General features: G+C 43.3%; 1 protein-coding gene across 1 annotated transcript; it reads right to left on the bottom strand.

Annotated features, from left to right (window-relative positions):
- Positions 1 to 14,934: 14,934 nt before the first annotated feature.
- On the bottom strand, positions 14,935 to 20,765 carry LOC130385966 (E3 ubiquitin-protein ligase rififylin-like). Its single transcript, XM_056594752.1, has 6 exons — positions 20,733 to 20,765; positions 19,575 to 19,781; positions 19,272 to 19,409; positions 18,474 to 19,067; positions 17,888 to 18,095; positions 14,935 to 15,274 (listed from the first exon to the last, which is right to left on the bottom strand). Exons 1-6 carry the CDS (start codon positions 20,763 to 20,765, stop codon positions 15,093 to 15,095), a joined length of 1,362 nt encoding a protein of 453 aa, XP_056450727.1. The 3' UTR covers positions 14,935 to 15,092.
- Positions 20,766 to 22,465: the final 1,700 nt, after the last annotated feature.

The following is a 22,465-nucleotide window of genomic DNA, read 5'->3' as shown; positions in this document are numbered from 1 at the left end:
AAAAAAAAACCGGATTGCGTAGGTGGAATCCTGGAAAAGTCCCGCCTCAAGTACTAGGTTTCCGGTCTCGGAGCCCTTATAGCGTTTGCGTTTTTCTCATGAAATTGGCTAGTAGAGAGAGAGAGAGAGAGAGAGAGAGAGAGAGAGAGAGAGAGAGAGAGAGAGAGAGAGAGAGAGAGAGAGAGAGAGAGAGAGAGAGAGAGAGAGAGAGAGAGAGAGAGAGAGAGAGAGAGAGGAGAGAGAGAGAGAGAGAGAGAGAGAGAGAGAGAGAGAGAGAGAGAGAGAGAGAGAGAGAGAGAGAGAGAGAGACTTAAAATATATTGCATGTATGGTGTTTCAAACAGTATGCAGCCTGCAGTACGCCCATTCTCATAACACCTGTGTACCTTGTGTAATGTAGCCTTGACTATCATCTGTTTTGACATTTGTGTTTTATCCTGCTTGTTGTTGGTTTCATCATGTTTAGCCTGTCCTGGGGCAAACCGTTGAACTTGTGACTGAACAAATCCTACAACAACACCTCCTCCTAGGGCAAGAAGGAAAGCATGAGGGGCGACCATCTTACTATCAAGATGGAAGCACAAGTTGGACTCCGAGGGGGCAGAGCTGATCTCAGACTAATCTTCCTTCTCACAAGTGTAAGCACTATTCTGCAGCATTGCAGCCTCCTCAAATGAGGGGCCTGGTACTAGACTAGTCGCCCAGGCTTTGGGCCTTGTAAAGACATCCTGGTAAAGGGGCCAGCGTTGTCAGAAATTTCTTATACTAATTTCTTATTTTAACAAAATAGCTAAGCTGAAAGCTAATTTTTGAATTCTAGCCCTTTCTTGGATGGTTTCGTTGGCCAGAGGATGCATTGAACTCTACATCCACTTCACCTTCATCGTTGTCACTAACAGTAGATGGCTTAATTAATGCAATGTCTGTGACAACTGCATTTCTTGCTCTACAATCAGTGTCAGTTCGTAGTCAGTGCAGCAGGAGTCTTCTGTGTAGCAAACAAAGTCCAATCATCTACTGATGTGTTTCATTATTTTGACACTTTTGACGCAAGGATGCTCATATGTCAGAAAGATGAGGCCACAATATTAGTGTTGCAGGGATTACAGGTAGGGAGCATTTTACGTTTTTTTCAATTTGCTCAGATGTGTTGTACTATGATACTTCAGAGCCGATATATTTTGTGGTGTATCAATTTATCAACTTTGGCAGGTGTGATATAAACAACCTGGTCACAATATTTGTTATCATGATTCTGCAATCCGGCAACAGCAGCAGCCACAGTTAGGAGGATGAAAAGTACTTAGATACAAGAAACCTCTGACTTAGCATTAGAGCTCAGGCAGACTCTCCTGAGAGATCGACATCCAGCGAAGGGTCTCTGCCTCCCCTTCTGTGCTGACGTTGGAATGTCTCTGTATCTGCCTACCCCTCTGTGCTGTACTGATGGGGGAATGTCTAAAGCGGTTCTTTAACTGTTTATGATCAAGCAGTTGCTTCAACTGGCTCATTACAGCAGGCTGTAATTAGCAGTAGGACACAGTAGGCCTCTACAGGGGACAGTATGGTAAACCATTTGTTTCGGATAAAAGATAGGTGTGATATCAAGCCGTAGCACAAGGGCCCCAGAAAGAAGCCTTTTTTTCTAATGTTAACAAGTTACATATTTCCTGAAGGTCAAGATGTAGGCGAAGTAGTCTATTTCTGTGATTTAAAAACACAAAATTATTCACAAAACTTCACAATGTCAAATCCATACTGTACACTCTTTGTGTTTGATTTAGTGGACGTGACAGCAGCACGAGACAAGTCAAGAAACGTGAGAGATCAGGGGGGACTGGGGATGATGTTTAGATCCTAGTCTGCCAGGTTGATGCAAATTTTCTTCTACTTCTGCTTATGCCTAGTGGCAGGTCCTACACCGCTTTGAGGACAGCTCGTCAAAGCAACTGACCATTTACTGCCTTGTTGTTTCATTTACAATCAGTTATAATTGTGTAACAAAGATAACCATTCATTCCTGGCTTGTTCTTCTGCCCTATTTTTAAACACTTAAAGCTGTCGTAGGTTAGATTTAAGAGCAATATGGCTATATGAGTGTAACTTGTAAGAAATCCCATAACATCATAAGTGAATATTAGACAGCTGCAGATATTGAAAAAAACACCTAACCTCAAAGTAATTCTAACAAAAGATTTCTCAGCAGTTTTTTTTTAGCATTAGGTGTTCTGAATAACATACTAAAAGTTTACCAAAGTTTGACCACTAGAAAGGTGTAATTTTCAAGATGGCATCCAAGATGGGCATGAAGCCCTTAAAATACCCTAACTCCTTCATTATTTGACCTAGCCAAGTAATCTTGATGTCTAACCCCATGTTTTCTGGGTCTATGAATCCATTGGACTTGTCTAAATTGCACTGACATGATTAAATACTTAATGCAAACATGATTTTGTGAGATTACTGTAAGGTTTTATGTTTGTTAGGGGTGAACCAGAGATCGATGTGAGACTGTTGGCAATGAGATCATTGAAAAGATGATTGGAAAACCCATTTTGGGAATATCCTTCAAACGGAAAAAGATCCTGCTTTGCTGTTCCAACTGTTCCTGATCATGTCGAAAACTTGACAATTTTCACGGGAAGTTATAATGAGCTATGAGCTCTACTCATTTCCTGCAGCCCTGTTCGAAGGCAAGGAGATTTTCCGTCACGCCAACAAGCCCAAACTAGTGCAGGCAGTCACTGAGCTCTCAACCAAGAAATCTAACAAAACTGTCCTGGATTCCATCCCACCAACTGAGCATCATGTCCATGACGGGGGCTCCCTGGTTCACCGCTTGGCATGGAAAAGGGGTGACAGTTACGGTTTCATGTGCAGACTTTACCATACGCAATTATGGTAAAGCAACAGTCGTTTTCTATGGTTACAGCGAAGATCCTTCCATCAAAGACAATACTCATCAGAGACGTGGTGCAAACACTCGCCCCATCGTTAAATTCAATGCAGAGACTGAGTTTGTGGGAAAGGATAATTTCCTTTCCAGATCTTCAAACAAACAAGGACCGATCAATCTTATGACCATGGAGCTGGAGAAGAAGGGCTGCACTGTTATCAATGCATCAGGTGATGCAGACGTGGACATTGTCAAAGCTGCAGTCAAGGCCTCAGAACATCAGCCCACAACCTCGATAGGAGAGGATACAGATTTACTCATTCTTCTCCTCTACTATGCTGGGACGAACAATAGAGGCCTCTATTTTCGTTCAGACAGGTCCAAAGCTACTAAAGTGTACAACATCAGTGAGATGAAACAAGTCCTGGGTAGTGACTTGTGTTCCCAATTGCTGTTTGTTTACGCCTTCACAGGATGTGATACAACCTCACACATTTTTTGTGTCGGCAAACAGACATTCCAAAAACTTGTGGATTGTGAATCAACCATCCAGTTCTGTGCAAATGTCTTTCTGCTCCCACGTCAAGCAAGGAAAGAGGACCATGGGAACAAGGCAATGGCAGTTTTGTTTTAAAGGTCACAGTACAAAATAATATAAAAAATAAACCATAATAAATGGAAACAACTGAAGAAAATAGAAAAGATAAGTATAAAAAGAAACACATAAAAAAGGGGTTAGCGGTACCGAGCCTTCACGTGGCAACCGTGTTTTGACTAATTGTACCGTACCAGACAGTTCTAATGAATTTATTTTTAATTAGGATCAAAATAATGGTTATGAACCACAGAAACCACAACCACAAGGCAAAACGATATGAGAAAGGAGAAATATTTCACATAAATATATGCTTGTAACCAATTGTATTAATATAGAATTGTACATGTAATCACTTATCTATCATGCAAATATGAAAATTAGAATATTACATGGCCAAAACATGTATCAGGCACCAGTATTCCTGGTCTAGGGGAAATACAGAGTGTAGCAAAGAGTACCACAAGAATCACCACTTGGTGTCCCTTGTGGAGGTGAGGTGAAAGTGCGGTGAAGGTGAAGGTGCAGTTCACCTTCACGGCGGTGAAGGTGCGGTTTCTAACAGCCGCCCCCAGATTTGTGCAGCAAATGCGTTTCATTTTGTTTCTTCGTCTGTGATTTCCGGTAGTGAGATTAATCTTGAAACAGGGCGTGTAGGACTGTCTCCGTTGTTGGTTGGTTTCCTACTGCAACATGGAGGGACATTTTAATTGATTTGATCTCTCGTTCCCAGCTTCCGCCAAAACGTGGGGCAGATGGAGAATTGAATTGAAAGTTCACCTGTGTGTGGGCAAATTGCTGCTTTAAATCTGGTGCCATGGCCTGGAAGGCAGTTTGCAGCTCTGCCTTTCCTCCTTTGAAATTAGTCCAACAGTCAGAGAGGAGTTCAAAGGGTTTCCCTCTGCGTGAAACAAATCTCCTGAAGGCCATCAGGAAGGTATCCGCATCCATACTGTCAAGCAGCTCGATATGTATGCAGCGAACTGTCAAGTATTTGAATAGAATGCCCCACTTTGTTTCAGAGCGGCGACCTACTTTAACTGTGAAAGGCCCAAAACAGTCCATGCCTGTGGACCAAAAGGCGGGCTTAGACAATCTAAGGCGGGCTGGAAGAAGGTCGGCCAATTTGGGAATGACTGGATTGGCTCTCCATCTTTGACATTCTAGACACTGGTGTTGATGCTGTCGTATGGCCTGGCAACCACGCAGAATCCAGTATCGGCATCTCATTTCGCCCAGTACACGCTCTGAGCCTGGGTGGAGCAGTTTCTCATCATAATGCTTGATAATGAGTTTGGTTAGGGGATGTTTTGGATCCAATACGATTGGATGGATATATTCATCATCAAGTGTCCTCGAAGTCGACCTCCCACTCTGATGTACAACATGTTCTTTTCCTTGAGAATGCTGGTTTGGAGATCACTCAAACTTGGGGCATGGTCACTTCCAGAGTGCCTACTAACTTGGGAGCCAACAGGGAGGCTAGGAGCTGACCTGGAAAAATAAGTTTTCTTGCTGCGGGAGTGACGTAACCTATGGGATTGTGCTTGCTGCTGCTGGGGCATTTGGATCCCATAGTATACTGGGGGCTGCCTATCTCTTTTAGGTCTAGCCCCTAGTTCATGGCCAATTGACTTTGTGTGGGGTTGAGCTAATGCTTCACATGGTGCTGATGGCAAGGGGATTTGGTGCTCACCAAAGAAAGTAGGCAATACTGATTTAGGTGGAAGGCTAGGATTTGTTTGGGGAGTAGGTATTAATAGCACAGGTGCTAGTCGAGACAAATCTGCATTGTCCGGGTAAAGCTGGGTTGAGCGTACTTCCAATTGGGATCCATCCATCATAAACTCAGTGGAGGGCTCATCATCGATATCAATTATTTTAGCTTCAGCCAGTTTAGGTTAATGTTGAATGGTGTGGCTCAGTACTCCGTCTCGAAGGACCATTTAGTAGCGAAGAGTAGGTTCCACTGGAGCCACAAACCAACAGGAAACAAGAATTAATTTGCTTGACTTTATTTTGTAAGCAAAGTTGTTTTGTCATGATGATTGCCATGATGAATGCCATGGTTAGTGAAGAGAATTCAAAAGACACATGGCAAAAACCTTCACACACTCAGTTGTGGTGAGGATGTGGTGAGAACAAAGGGGGGTAGGCCTAACTAGGCCTCTATTTATAGTGGGAGGAGCTATCGATTACCCTGAATCACCACTTGGTGTCCCTTGTGGAGGTGAGGTGAAGCTTAATAAACTTGCGGTTTCTAACACAGAGGACTAATGGTAATTTTTGGGACCTGGCAGGGGCCATTTTGAAAATGTGGCCTTTCTTGGTATCAAACTTTGGTAAACTCTTAGTATGTTTATAAGTACATCTGACTACTGTAATCCACTGAGAAATATTTTGTTAGAATTTGTTTGGGGTCAAGTCATATTTGCAGCTGACTATATTGCTATCTAAATTAATGTTTGTTTACTTTTCTTCATTTAGCCTGTACACACACACACACACACACACACACACACACACACACACACACACACACACACACACACACACACCAAATATCCCAATATTTCCCCCATCTTTTTTTTTCTTTCTTACACTGAAGTGTTGAAGATACTGTGCCACAATCGATAACATCCTTTCTGTGGCTGTATTGATTGAACCTATACTGCCCCCTTGTGACAAGAAGGAGTGGGAACACGGTGGAGCTATGCACAATCATACATCAGTGATGGTTTGCACCAGGAATCAACGGAACCACTATGCAGCAGATGTTTGATTTGATCTTAACATGCCCCATGATCTATGGTTAAAAGTTACTATTGGTGTGATATTTGACACAGGGCATCTCTCTCTCCAGGGGTGGACTGGTACAGAAATTCAGCCCTGGCATTTTCGGTCCAGACCAGCCCACTAAATTATCAGCACTGGGGGTGGGACGAAATGAACGGGAAGAACCCTGTATGTACTTGATTAAAACAATTTAATCATCATACATCCGAATAATAGTACAGCACTGTAAATAGTAGGTTTTTTTTTTGGTTTTTTTTAGTTTGTGTCTCTTGTGCTGCTGACAAGACAGCTGTGAAACCCGAACAGGAAGTTAACAGACCTCCTGTGGTCTCTGCATCTCCACCCCCCTTATCTACATATCTAAAAAAAAAAACTTGTTAAATATCACACTTGATCCAACGCTAAATTCTCTCTTGCAGTTTTTAGTCTGTGACTGTGAAAATATTTTGGTGTAAGCCCAGCATTAGTTAAAACCAGACTCGGACAATAATAACAAAATATCATGACAAATAATCTAAATAGAAACATATTACAGACATTAGGAGCATTAGAGCTGAAACTCATTTGTTTTAATGTCATTATGAAACCATAAATAGAGAATTTAATTATTATTTTTTACTTTAGCTGTGTGAAAAAGTCTAAGACATGAATTACAGGTCTGAATAGATATGCATTCTCATATACGTGTATGTGCACATGAATGTATACATGTATGAGAAGCCAGCCAGCTACACTCCTCACCAAATTCATGACCTGCAAGAAACAGCAAACAGAACTTGTACTCAGTATCTGTGTACTGACAAGTATATGTAGCCATGTAGCCCTTTTGTTATAGTGACACTTATGGCGCGTTTCCACTGCAGGATGCGGAACGGATCGGATCGCAAAGGTGCGGATCGGGTCGCGTTTCCACCGCCAAAAGTGGGCGTGACCCGGACTTAGCCGTACCCGTTTTGGCCAGTTTTGGCCTCGTTTTCAGGACTCCTCCGTTGGGGTACTGAAAACAAGACGAGACGCCTGAAAGGGTCCCGGGAAATTCTAGCTACACACCCCCTCGGTTGATTGGTCGACAGAATCATCACTTCCGGGCGACGCGGGGATAAAAACAAAGAAACAGTAGCCTCGAGGTATTATTCTTTACAATTAACATGGCGCGTAAAACGCTTGCTTGGGCGAACAAAGAGGTGGAGACGTTCGTCTGCATTCTTGGGGAGGAAGACGTTGTTTACGATGTTTACGTAGCTGCCACGGCGATCAACATCCGGCCTACCACAAAGGGTACTGTCGGCAGTGGAAACGCGACCTCGGAACTGAGCTGGGCTATACCGCCCCCTCCCTACCGTACCTTTGCGATCCGATCCGTTCCGCACCCTGCAGTGGAAACGCGGCATTAGGCCCCGTCCACACGAAGCCGAAACGTACGAAACCGTTCCGGTTTCGATCTATCCGGTTTCGGAGTATCTCCGTAAAGACGGAGTCAAGCGAAACCGGGTAGATCTGTAGAAACGCTGTAGTACACATGCCAGGCCCTTAAGGGGCGCTGCTTCTGCTACAGAAATCTAGAAGAAAGTTAAAGAAGAAGAGGCGAGCATGCGCATAAAGGCTGCCCCCCGAACCACTAACAACACAAACAAACAGTCAGTCAACAGTCTCAATAAATAATGGCTTAGCAACCCAACAAGGGACATGATCTGCTGCAGAACGATTACAAGCCTCTAGTCCGCCATCATCTTTGTTGTTGTGAGTTCTGAGACTCCGCGGGCTTATGAGTCATTGGCTAGAGGGTCGAGGGGTGGGGCGATGACGTCATGGTTTACGGTTTCAGTCGGTTTCAGGCGTCCACACGAATCCAAAACGAAACCGGGTAGATTTGAAACCACCTCCGAGGTGGTTTCAGAAGTTTACGGTTTCGGTCAGCGGATTCGCCAGATTCGTGTGGACGGAAGGCCGAACCGTACAAGACCTTTACGGTTTCGCCATGAAATCGGCTTCTTGTGGACGGGGCCTTAGTGAACAAATTAATCCGTCATGAAGGATGACTTAAGTCTCAAAAGAGCTCTAAGGCTGAGCCCTAAAGCCCTAAGGCTCTATAACTATTAATTGAACTTAAACTCTCTCTCTCTCTCTCTCTATGTAAAACATTTTCTACTTTGTTTTGGACATGTCTCAAAATGTAGCCTAGCTAGCCCCAGGCTAACGTTACTTAGCATATATGCCTCCACTCGCTCGTCTCCCGGCGCAGCAGCACCTGCTGGGGTGGTGACCCCGGCACCAAATAGGTCTGTCAATTTTGAACATTTAGCAGCTTCCACCTCCAGAGACGGCGCCACCCGGGCGTTTCTTACGCTTATCCATTTTCAGCTCCTTCTAGACTCCCGTGACTCCGGCCCATGCCATGAGGTCCCGCTCACCCTGGTTTGTGTTGTGATTGACAGCACTGTCAGGGCTCTCTGAGCCTGTCAGCCCATGATTGATTGCCAATGACAAACATAGACCAATAATATGTGTCGATGCTGGCAACACACTGCTAGCCCTCTGTAGCCCATTGGCCGGCCCAATTGGAGGAAATTTTGAGAGAGAGAAAAAAACAAAACATAGCGGACCGGACCGGCCCACATTGGGTCAACGGCCCACCAGGACGATGCCCGGTATGCCAGATGGCCAGTCCACCCCTCCCTTTCTCTCTCTCTCTCTCTCTCTCTCTCTCTCTCTCTCTCTCTCTCTCTCTCTTCCTTGGGACCTTTAATAAAACCGTTTATAACAAACAGAGTAAACGTGCAGGTATGAGTGTTCATGAACATAATATCAATGATTAGATCATTAACATATATTTAATGGGTAGACCTATACAAAATTGTTCATAACTTGGTTTAAAAATGCAGCGTTGCTTATTCGACGAGTCATCATCCTCAGCATCACTTTCAACCAAAGTCCCTGATAATATTGATATTATGAAGTCAGGCCATGAGCCTTCCTTCAGCCCCATCATGACGTCATAATCAACACTTCTACTCAGAACCGCCTCTTATTGCTCATAGGTCATTAACTGGGAGATCAGAAGAGGCAGATTTACGCAAACCTTACCATATGTTGCGTGTTATGCGCAACATATGGTAACACCAACCGCAGAACGGTTATCCAAATAATAAAGAAGTGTACAACACTTGCGTTACAGTGTGTGTATATTCACACACACATGTGACACTCGCACGGTCGTAGCTCATTGTCTCATTGGGGGCCAAATTCTCTGGGCGGGCAAGGCGGAGAAAGAGGAGGTAACTTGCCCCCTTTGACAACATATCGGGCCAAATTTGAAATCGGAGCGTGTGAGCTTTCATTTTTCAAAGGCGGAGCAGGATACCTAGTGGACAACTGGACACAATTGATGCCACATCTCCCTCTCCAGATTTGTATGAAGAGCGCCTCACCTTGCAAACTGAGTTTAATATTATAGCCACGGATCGTACAATGGAAATGTTACTGAAATCCAGATAAACTTACTATGAGCAAGGGGATAAAGCCAGCAAATTGCTCGCTTTTCAACTACGACAGACTGTAGCATTTCATCAAATACCAAAAATGCGAACAGCCCCAGGCTTAACTGTTGATCCTAAGAAAATGAATGATGAATTTAAAGATTTTTACAAGACATTATATACTGTACATCTGAAAACACACACATAATTCCTCACACTTAGATACCATCTTTAATTCCCTTAAGATCTCTACTGTTCACTCCAACTATATAGAGGCTTTGGAGAAAAACATTACTGTTGAATAACTGCAGCAGCTAAATCCATGCAATGTGAGAAATTCCCTGGACCAGATGGCTAAGAATTGCAGAATTTTAAAACAAGTTCATACATAAACTAGCCCCAATTCTAATTTACATGTTTAACGACTCATTCGATTCTCTCAAATTACCAGAGACTCTTAACCAGGCCTCAATATCCCTTATTTTGATCAAGAATAAGGATCCACTCTCCTGCGCCTCATTTCGTCCCATCAGCTTGCTAAATGTAGATTTTAAATTATTATCTAAACTCCTTAACCTGCGTATTGAGGCTGTAACACCGACTATCATTTCCCCGGATCAAACCGGTTTCATTAGAAATAGACATTCCTTTTTTAATTTAAGGAGATTATTCAACACAATTTATAACAAATCTACCACCCCGGTTTCAGTAGCAGTGATATCACTGGAGGCTGAAAGGCCTGTGATCGCGTGGAGTGGGGCTATCCCTTCCATATTATCGGATAATTTAGCTTTGGCGGAAAGTTTATTACTTCCCTCTACATAGGTCCACTAGGCAGGGATGCCCACTTAGCCCCCTTTTATTCTCCATTGCTATTGAGCCCTTGCAATAGCCCTTCGCTTTAACACTCAAATGACTGGAATAGGCATCAAAAGCTCTGAACAAAGGGTCTCACTTTATGCGGATGATCTTCTTCTGTACATTACGGATTTATTTGTATCCATTCCTGCTACACTTGCCACACTAAAAGCCTATAGTCATATATCAGGCTAAATGACCTTAGTTACTCATAATAGTTTCACATACCTTGGAATTAAAGTTTCTAGTAAATCCAAAGATTTCTTTCGTGCCAATTGTACATCTTGCATAGAACGTATGCAACAGGATTTTTGAAGGAGTCTCTTGCCTCTACGCCGGTGTCGTTGACTTCACTCTCCCATCAACTGCTCAACCTCTCCATATGTAAGATTTATTTAAAAAATCTCAAATTCTAACGCTATTATGGCTAACATTTTTTTTTCTACTTCAGCTCCCCTGGCTGCGAACCATGTTTTTCTGCCCTCCTTATCTGATATCACATTTCCTATATGTTCTAGTCTTGGAAGCAAGCAATTCAAAGACTTATATATTGACAACATTTTTGCAGCTCCCAGAACCGTTCTCCCTTCCCAAGATTCACCTCCCTAAATACCTGCAAATTCATACTTTTGTTCGCCATAAATATGCCCAGTTTCCTATTCTACCAGAGGAAATTCCTCTGGAGGATTTTCTCACTGTGATGAAAGGTATGATTTCACATATCTACAGTCAAATCCTAGGCAGTCTTCAACCTCCCTTAACTCTATAAAGCTGCTCCGGGAGGAAGATTTGGGGGAGGCCATCTCAGAGGAACTTTGGGAGGATAGTTTTAAATGAGTACACACTTCTTCTATTTGCGCCAAACATGGGCTGATTAACTGCAAAGTTATTCACTCTACTCATTGGACCAAAGCTAGTCTCTGTAAAATTGATAACAATATCGACTCCTCTTGCAAAAGGTGTGGAAATATACCAGTGAATCACATTCACATGTTTGGTCGGGTTCAGCTCCACACGCTTATTGGACTGTGATCTTTAGCACGCTAACAGAGGTGACGGGGACTCTTATCGAGCCAGAGCCTATCATTGCTTTGGCGTCCCTTGGTTAGCTTTGCCTAAATCACAAACAGTACTGATAGCTTTTGTAACATTTAATGGCCAGACGCTTAATATTAATGAGATGGAATTCACCAAGAAGACCACCATCTCATACTCAAGTTGTAAATCAATGATTCCCAACTTGAGAAACTACGTTGTACACTCAGAGGTTCTTCCAAAAAATATATTTAAAGAATTAGCCTTGTGGCTCATGAGGGACAATAATCTGTATGTTTCACAGTTGGTTTGACATCATTCACTCAAATAGTTGAAGCGTTTGTATTTTGAATGTTAAATGAATGTTGAATATTAAACTAATATTAGTATTTAATGCCGGTCCTTAGGACTTACCCGTTCAATGGTAAATAATGTATTATAACTAAAATGCATTTCCTGCAGAAAATGCGGTGAGTGCTGTATTGCAAAGTGAGGTTGAAAATATGTTTTAATAAAGACACATAGTTTAAGACGTAAAGAAATGCTAAATGGCAAGTGAAGTGATCAAATTAAGGGATTTTTACTTCAATTTGAATATGAGCCTAAATGGAGTAAACAATGTAAACATGCACACCATTTAAAAATGTTATAATGGCTGGAAACAAACAAAGTGAAGAGTTAGTGATCAAGTGTGAATACATTTGAGGTAGATCTCATTTTATTCAATAATTTTAGCACCAGTGAAATAATAAATACTGTAACCACCTCTATGAAAGTTAATGAGACCAACTGAAAATATAAAATATAATATAAAAACTACAACTGTTGATACAATTAGTGCAATGATGTACAAGAAGTTAAGAAAAAGATTGAATAGCTGAACTAAATGTGAGATAATAATATGTACTCGCCTAATGCTCATTTTTCCAGCCTAGTCAAATTGGGCGAGAAAAATTGCCCAATCTGCCAATTAAATCAATGAGACCAACTGCAAACAAGCCGACATGGAACTTAAACTGTGATATTGAATGATAAAGGTAATCGAAATTCTGTTTTCAGATTATTGAAGATACAAGTATAAAACATTAAAATAAATCTGAAAAGAAGCGCGCGATACCAAGCTAATATGACTATTTTATTGTTCACTTGTTTTGTTTTTGTTTTGTTCACTACTGCATTGAGTTACTCATACAGTTATGTTCAGTTGAATTGTACAGCCTCTAGGTGGCGTAGTAAGGCAGACTGATGATAGATGCGAGAAGAGGGAAAGAAGAATGTAATGTAGGTTGATACAAGAACGGAGATAAAGATGTTTGCTGGAAAGTAACGCGTTTGTTATTTCCCCCCCGTCAATAATTCAGTGCAGGGGGGAGGGGGGGGGGCATCAGTACCTCTTGTATACAGGGCCCAGGATTTGGTGCAACGGCCCTGCTACACACCCATCATAACAAGTCTCTAGGAGAAAAATGTAGGAAGTAGATGGGTCCCAAAGTTTTGAGAGAATAAGAAAGAAAGAAAGAAAGAAAGAAAGAAAGAAAGAAAGAAAGAAAGAAAGAAAGAAAGAAAGAAAGAAAGAAAGAAAGAAAGAAAGAAAGAAAGAAAGAAAGAAAGAAAGAAAGAAAGAAAGAAAGAAAGAAGAACAATAGTTGAGCGCTGAATGCAGCACTCACCTAAATATAAGAAATTCTTCGCCCAGGAAGATAAATCAGATTATTAGCAGAGGTGACATATTTATGGATGAAGACATTGGTTTTTGCTAATACAGTGTCCCTTTAACACAGGGGTCACCAACCATTTTGAACCTGAGAGCTACTTCATGGGTACTGAGTCATACGAAGGGCACCCAGTTTGATACACTCTTCTGAAATAAACAATTTGCTCAGTTTGCCTTTAGTTATATATTATTAATATTGATTAATGATACTCATCTATGTGAAGAAACTGATCGTGTTAATGATTTCTCACAATAATTATCAACAATGACTTAAAAAAGTTGGGAAAGAGTTGTTCAAGAATGAGCTCTGCTATTTTCAGAACAGGCCTGCGGGCGCCTCATATGGTCCTTGCGGGCGCCCTGGTGCCCGCGGGCACCGTGTTGGTGACCTCCCCCCCCACACACACACACACCATACGGAACCCCATACACCTGCTGCAGTACCATCGCTGAACCACCAGTAGAAGAACACAACAACATTACAAAGGTTGAAAACACTCGCCTACCTGATGAGTAGTTCCTCCCCTTGACCCTCTCCCTCAAAGTAAATTTCTAATTACGCCGATAAGCAACCAAACCAAGGAGAGTGATCAATGCAGTGAGCGTTGAACAATAAGTGCACACAATTATATGAATATTCTATACCTCATCCGACGGCATATATAAATAAAGATTTATCAAATGGAATTACTATGCATAAATTGACTATGCGTCAATTGTAGTATTGCCTTTGAAGTGATGGAATATTATCATGATATTATCATGGATATTATCATGATAATATCATGATAACATTATGATAATATGATATTATCATGGCTTTTGTTACAGACTGGACACTGCAGCGCGACACGATTAGTGAGTTGGCTAGTAAGTTTATTAGTTTGCTAGTCATTGTATAGTAAAGTACACGTTTTATTTGTTCATAAATGTGCAAAAGATTACTTAAAGTGTAATTCCGGCGAAAATTGAACCAAGGGTATTTTTCGGCATGATAACACATGAAATAAGCCCTACAGACACTTTCTTTCATTGGTACGGGAAAGCTCTGTACTTGTTAATCAAAGGAAAAAAGTGTCTGGAGGGCTTATTTCATGTGTTTTCATGCCGAAAAAGACCATGGGTTCAATTTGCGCCAGAATTTAACTTTTAATTTTTTTGTATTATGAGCTGCAGTGCCCTCCTTCCCGTTATTTGGGGAATCCTGAATCCATGAAAAAAATAAGAGGATTCTGTAAAAAAAGAAAAAAAAAGAAAAGAAAACTTACGAAATATCAGGGTTATAACATACATAACGTTCCAGTGTTCTGGACATTATAACTGTGCCTGCACCATTTGTTTGATATGTTGATGTTTACAGATACAAATATACACAAATACAATAATACCTGGTAAAGTGTCTACATTATAAACATTATTACTAGTACTGTGGATTGCTTATTCTATCATTAATCTAAAAAAACATAGGTAACATACAAGGACATACCATCCAAGATTAAGGAAACAACATATTGGCAAATTACATTTAAGATTAGTTATTATACGATAGAAAATAAATAAATAAATAAATAAATACAAAATTGTAATAAAATATCAATTGTATCTGCCTATTAATGAACAAACTAATGAGTAAACAAAGAAACAACATAAATAACATCTCTGAGTTATTGGACACCATCTACTGTGGTGTCTGAGGAAGTGATTCTGTTGCGTTCTCCGTCCTCAGGACCTGAAGACGTGGACCACCCTGACGATGTACTGCCTGCAGATGGGACACTCGCTCATGCGCTTGCCACACCTGCTGCAGGTGACCATGTGTCCGCACTCTAGCAGCACACAGTCCACGGGGTAGTCCATGCAGATCCGGCACAGTTCCTCGTCCGGCTTGGTGGCTGCGGCCGACTCTGAGGACACAGGGCAGGTGAGGATGAGGACACAGAGAGAGGCTCATGTGAGGATTAGGACACAGAGAGGTTCAGGTGAGGATGAGGACACAATGCAGAGATGGGCTCAGCTGAGGATGAAACATCAAGAATGGCCCCCCCTACTGTTTCTTTCTCAATAATTTGACTGTCCTCGCGTAGGCCGGTAACTCCTGTGACGTACAACCTGACTAGGTTTAATTCAATACTGAACCCACCCCAGATTAACCACATCATGACGATTTGACCCTCGTGAAAAACAGAAAGGTTGTGTATAGTCTGACCCTGGCATTAGTTGGTGTACCGCAAGCAGTGAACCATCACCTAACCAACTGGTACCTGGTACAAGGCCTTATTTGACAGCTCTCCCTGACTGTTCAACCGTATACGGTTTGAAGAGGTTGTCTTTGTGGTAGTCCCTTATTGGCTTTTTGGGCTTTGGAATCCATTGGAAGCCACTTGTGTGCTCTGCGTACAACGGTGCTAAACAGCAGTATTAGTAGTAGGACTGATGACTAACCCATCTGAGGAACAGCAGTATTAGCAGTAGGATTGATGACTGACCCATCAGAGGAACAGCAGTATTAGTAGTAGGGTGTTGGCTAGGGTTGAGCACCGAAACTCGGTTCCAGTAGGGAACCGGTTCCGACGTAAACGGTTGTAACGAGATCGAATAAGAACGCACATTTCGTTTCCTCATAATGGTGCCTGACGTTTTTTAACGCCCCCTGCCCCGCCCCCATGGTGTTGCGGCGTCAACTTGCGTTAGTGCTGGGCGCTATACCGGTTCTCACTGAATAACGGTGTGTATTTTCGTTAGGATATGATTTTTTTATATACCGCCATACCGGTGTATTTGATTACACAACGTTCGGAACGCAGCGCTGCGCGACACTGTTTCAGACGGGACCCTTTTCAATGTTGCGGTAAACACGCATGGTACGACTACGACTTTCTTTATAGGTCCAGGACCATGTTGTTTTGATTGAAGATCGGCAGGTTGTAGTGTGTGTGTGTGTGTGTGTGTGTGTGTGTGTGTGTGTGTGTGTGTGTGTGTGTGTGTGTGTGTGTGTGTGTGTGTGTGTGTGTGTGTGTGTGTGTGTGTGTGTGTGTGTGTTGCGAGCGAATGTCATTTTAAAGTAACAAACAAACAAACTCAAAGCCGATGCATGCATCCAAAACTTGCTGTTCAAAAACCAAATAAACAAATCAAAAACAGAGTCGTTATTCGCTTCAAATACTTTTTCTTTTCAAAACTTGGGAATTAATACAGCGGTACCGAGCGGTTGAAAACAATGTTGGCGTCTCCTGTGGCTGCCTTGCGCACATGAGTTATATTACTTAATATGACTTTGGCAGTAATGTTGCGCCATGATATGTGCCTGCCTGCCTTTTTTTATTTTAATAAGATATGTATCAGTCACAGCACTCACAGCAGCCTCTTCGGGTAAGTTGAGTAATTTAATGACAACCATAAATCTTGCATATCAAGTAGGCTAGCAAACACCGTTGCCATTCAACTCAGTGTCCGCTGACTTACTGCTTAATGCAAGTGTGTGCCGTTTCGTTTTTTTAAGTACCGGTTTGAGAACCGTTTTAGCACCGGAACCGTTTGAAAAGTACCGAGTAGGCACCGGTATCGGATAAAACCCAAACGATACCCAACCCCTACTGATGACTGACCAATCAGAGGAACAGCAGTATTAGCAGTAGGACTGATGACTGACCCATCAGAGGAACAGCAGTATTAGCAGTAGGACTGATGACTGACCCATCAGAGGAACAGCAGTATTAGCAGTAGGACTGATGACTGACCCATCAGAGGAACAGCAGTATTAGCAGTAGGACTGATGACTGACCCATCAGAGGAACAGCAGTATTAGCAGTAGGACTGACGACTGACCCATCAGAGGAACAGCAGTATTAGCAGTAGGACTGATGACTGACCCATCAGAGGAACAGCAGTATTAGCAGTAGGACTGATGACTGACCCATCAGAAGAACAGCAGTATTAGCAGTAGGACTGACGACTGACCCATCAGAGGAACAGCAGTATTAGCAGTAGGACTGATGACTGACCCATCAGAGGAACAGCAGTATTAGCAGTAGGACTGACGACTGACCCATCAGAGGAACAGCAGTATAAGCAGTAGGACTGACGACTGACCCATCAGAGGAACAGCAGTATTAGCAGTAGGACTGAAGACTGACCCATCAGAGGAACAGCAGTATTAGCAGTAGGACTGATGACTGACCCATCAGAGGAACAGCAGTATTAGCAGTAGGACTGAAGACTGACCCATCAGAGGAACAGCAGTATTAGCAGTAGGACTGATGACTGACCCATCAGAGGAACAGCAGTATTAGCAGTAGGACTGATGACTGACCCATCAGAGGAACAGCAGTATTAGCAGTAGGACTGATGACTGACCCATCAGAGGAACAGCAGTATTAGCAGTAGGACTGACGACTGACCCATCAGAGGAACAGCAGTATTAGCAGTAGGACTGATGACTGACCCATCAGAGGAACAGCAGTATTAGCAGTAGGACTGATGACTGACCCATCAGACAGCACCACAATGCATCCTCTCACCTTCATTGCGGACTTCGTTGTAGAGGCGGGTGACGCGCTCCATCAGCTCCCACTTCTCACAGCAGCCCATGAAGTCGACAAAGTTGCGCGACAGGATTTCCTTGAGCTGACGGACGCCGAGACCCTCGATGTCTTCCACACAGCTCAGGTCAGAGAGGGAGGCGGTCCGGGCCTCCGCGGGCACGGCCTCTTCAGGGTCCCACGTCTGCTGGGACCGGGAATAGAGCGTATTGGACAGGTTCAGACTAGACTATGGCCCTGTTCACACATCACGGCCCGTCTTCAAATCGGGATTCAAAAGGGTTGTGGGATGGCGAGGCAAAGAGAGATGGTTCCCACCATCGAACAGTAGGAACCGTAGTGCTGGGTTATCTTCTAAACAGAATCTCTTGCGCAAGCGATTCAAAACGCAGTTGTAAGCAGGGCCTAGGTTTGAGTTTGCTGCCCTATAACTAAAGGTAACAACCATGTTAAAAACCTTGAAACAATCCTACTCCAGGCCTAAATTGAGTGCTTTCTGAGTATCTAACCTGTATTTCCCCCAAGCCCTTATCAACTTAATCAACTCTAAACTTATGATCATTACCTCAATGTTCTCTTCAACTTCCTCTTCGTCCTCCCCTGCCTCCTCTTCCTCATCGTCGTCTTCCTCCTCCTCCTCCTCCTCTGCCACTTCTCTCTCGTTGTTCTCCTCCACCTGAGCCTCCCTTACATTGTTATCACCGGCATCTTCTTCAGCCACCCTTTCACTTTCATCACCACCATCTGCCTCCCCTTCATCAGCATTCTCATCCCCCTCATCCTCCTCTTCACCCTCCTCATCATCCTCCTCTTCGTCGTCGTCGTCGTCGTCGTCGCCACCGCCGCCGCCGTCGTCGTCGTCGTCGTCGTCGTCGTCGCCGTCCTCATCGTCGTCATCATCATCGTCATCCTCTTCGTCGTCATCGTCATCCTCTTCGTTGTTGTCGTCCGAGGACGAAGGAGCTGTGTGCTGGGTCTGGGGTGCAGCTCCGTTTGTAGCGCCGTTGGGCGCTGTGCTACAACCGCTGCTGGCGGCGGCATTGCCGCCGCTGCCGCCCAGGGCCTGCTGGTCCAGGACCAGCTCAACCAGCTCCTCCTTCTCACGGCATCTGTCCGTCCGCACCTCGTGCAGGTGGAGGTAGTCCCGGAGCTCCCGCACCTTGGTGAGGGAGGAGATGGGTCCGTTAGAGGAGAGCAGAACAAGGACCCACTGCGGCAGTGTTTCCCAAACAGTGTAAATCCATGTTCCCAGGCCGCGCCCGCCCAGTATTGAACGCTCCCAAGGATGACCAGACTAACAGAATTACGACGACTATTGTCACATGACGGGTTGGGTTGGTTTGGAGGGGGGTGTGAGACGTACCTTGAGCCTCATCAGCTGTGTGCGGTTGAAGAGGGTGCCGTGAAACCGCCGACAGGTCCAGCAGAGACGGGGCTGGCGGGCCTCGGCCTCCACCGAGCAGCGGCCACAGAAGTTCTTCTTGCAATCCCCACAGACATGCTGCGGCAAAACACGGGACAGAACAACGGGTGAGCCTGATCCACGTGGTGGGAAACACGTAGATCGCAAACACACACGAGACAACCCAGGTCTTAGGCTCGCTAGAGCTCCTTCTGTCAGTGTTGTCAATCGAAAGGGGCGACTGGTGGGGGGGTCCTTCCTTACCTTGTGTGCGAGAGAGTCAAAATGGCTACCACAAGCCTTACACAAATGAGAGGGACAGGTCAGGGGGAGACTGAAACCCAGATTTGTGCAGGCCTGTTGCCAGGAGGGGCCGTTCTCTTCCACCGTGACGGAGGGATTCAGAAGAGGCCAGCAATCAGACGTCCACACGCTCCTGCCTGCAGAGGAACACACCAGGGTTGGGGCATCCTAGTGTCCTTCATCATATTCATGTCAATCCCTTTCTATATTGGTCCAGAAAACGTCTATATCCGTTACTTATATTAAGTCCTGTTATTATTGGTTTGAATCATGCAATGTTTGTTGAAGTTGACTTCGGTGAATATTGTTTTGAATTTGTATTTAATGATTTGTTCTACTTGAAATAAACTTCTCGTAGTGTCATTAAACGTTGATCAAATTCCTTGATACACAAATACAAGGCGATAGCAGCAGTGCATGTGATCAAGAAATGTGGAACTAGGGCCTTTTGGAACACTGTACGATAAGACATGTTAGCCTACATATTTATACAAGACAGCAGATTAAAAAAAACACAAAAAATAATGCCGATATAAGAGCAACGTTCAGCAGCACCATTCTGCATCATGTGTAAAAATCAGATATGGTGTTGATTCTTAAAAAAAAAGGATTTAGAAACCGGACCCCATCAACCAGAGAGAACAGCGACCGTCAGTGGTTCAAACCAGGATCGGGCCTCTGGTTCACTCTCACATCTGGATGGAGATGGTGGCGCCCATGCAATAGCTCAAGCATTTAAAAACAATGGATCTAGAATCTTCCACAGTTCCCCTGTCCGTTTTTACATTTAAGTCCTTTCGTTGGTTAGACAAGATCTGCAGCGTTTGGACTGCAGGACGATCGGACGAGCGGGATACGATCATCCGGTGGTCTGGTTTGAGACGCGCTTTACCTTACCTGCCTGACTGGAAACATTTCCCTTCTGCAACAATCGTGCTAGTAAAAAATGGTATTGTTTGAATCATAATAAATAAATGAAGGTCATTGCAGGTTATATCCAGTGTTTCAGTATGCATCGTAACCCGTCCGTCGACTGGTTTTCTGTACATCCCAGTCAGTGGACATGCTCCATCGACGCGAATGGTTTCCCGGTCTGCGCGTGCGCGGAAGTCCACTTACCGACTGGTTCTTTAAACGATCCACTTTGTTCATCATCACACTTACTGACTGGTTTCTTTAATTGATCCAGCTTGTTCATCACCACACTTACTGACTGGTTTCATCAGATGATCCACGCTGTTTATCACCTCTCTGTGTACAGGACTCGTAGCTTTACAGATGATTTATAAGTCCACTCGCTTTCTTCATCCATTCTCTTAGAAGCGCGTTGCATTTTAGCATCTCATCCCCAAGTCATTATGGTTAACTATGTAAAGTGTAATATACAATATGTCACTCTAGGGCATGAAGTTATAATAGTGTTAATTAATATCACACATAGGCCTAACTATTATCATTACGTTTTAAATTTACTGGTGCAATAGACCAAATATTTATATTATCCTCATTTGTTTGTCTACATTAATAACAATTGTTAAAGCAACTGATAATACCACTTAAATATAACTGAATAGTAGTTAATTTGTGCTGAAAATGTTGCTTGTTATGATTATAAGGCTACTAAATTCAGACTGAGTTGGTGGCGTTATAGCCAGGGGCGCACATAACTGGTACGCGTAACGTCACTTGTGTCACTACAGTGCTTTTGCGTAACTTACGGGAGATTGAAAAAAAACGAAACAACAAAATACATTGAGCAGCTACTTGTGCGTAGGCCTACGCCGCATGCAAAGAAAAGGAACAGAAGAAAATGTTGGCCCCAAGATGTGCCGTGGCCCGAAACGAATAATAAGCGCAACACTGCGCAAAATCAGCTGATCACAACGTTCCTTTTGTCAGATAATCAAACGCTCCGTGGTCGAGCTGCTGCAGTTTGATAAAAAAAAAAGGTGACGCAAAAAACCTCCGTGAAACTGGCTACGTTTCATAAGATCCGATGTTACGTGTGGAGCTATTTCTGGGGTGCGTACCAAACACCATCTCCTGGTACTCAACTGAGTAGCTCTATAAAGAAGTTATGTGCACCCTGATGTATACTAACCTGCTTAGACGGAATCTGCCACCAGGTGGGGGGTGTACCCTTGTTTCATTATGTGTATATTGTACAACTTTCATATGTTTTGTATCTCGTTAATCATTTTTTAATCTATATATACATATGAATTTTAATAATAATAATAATAGTGTTTTCTTTATGTATAAATGCCTATTCGAGATTTACTAATAATGTAGGTTATAGTCTGTTTAACAGATGCTTGAAGTCTCACTGAGAAGACTTTTGGATCAAACCAGTTTTAAGATTCAAGATGATTTTTCACTAGCTTACAATTGTATCTGCCTGACATAGACAAACAAATTCGCAATAGGGAACGGGAGTTGGACCAGACCCAGTCACAGATTCATCTTGAACCTAGGCTATAAACGTAGATGCTATAAAACAACAATCAGTCCAAGCACAGAGTTAAGCTTGTAGAAATTAGGCGCGTTTCATGACTTCCCTTTATGGCATTGATAACTGGTTCATGAGTATCTTGTTTCAGCCCCTAACACAGCATAGGAAAGTGCTTATCTTTGTGCGATAGCGTCTGGAGGTGTAGGCTTGCGGGGGCACACTTTTGTCTTTTGTCTCGCTGTCAGATCTAAGAAACATGAGTTGTGGCCAGCACTGCCACCAGCAGCTACAATGGCCCGTGTCAAAAGGTTGTTCTTGGTGGCTTCCTGTGCAGTTCGAATAATACAGCAAATAGGTTTGGCCTCGTTTCACAAGAAAGAGTTGGGAGGCTGGTGTTCTT

Source organism: Gadus chalcogrammus, chromosome 7 (genome assembly GCF_026213295.1).
Source record: "Gadus chalcogrammus isolate NIFS_2021 chromosome 7, NIFS_Gcha_1.0, whole genome shotgun sequence".
Taxonomy (NCBI): domain Eukaryota; kingdom Metazoa; phylum Chordata; class Actinopteri; order Gadiformes; family Gadidae; genus Gadus; species Gadus chalcogrammus.
The sequence above is the reverse complement of the archived record's forward strand: the minus strand, read 5'-3'. Positions and strand labels throughout refer to the sequence as shown.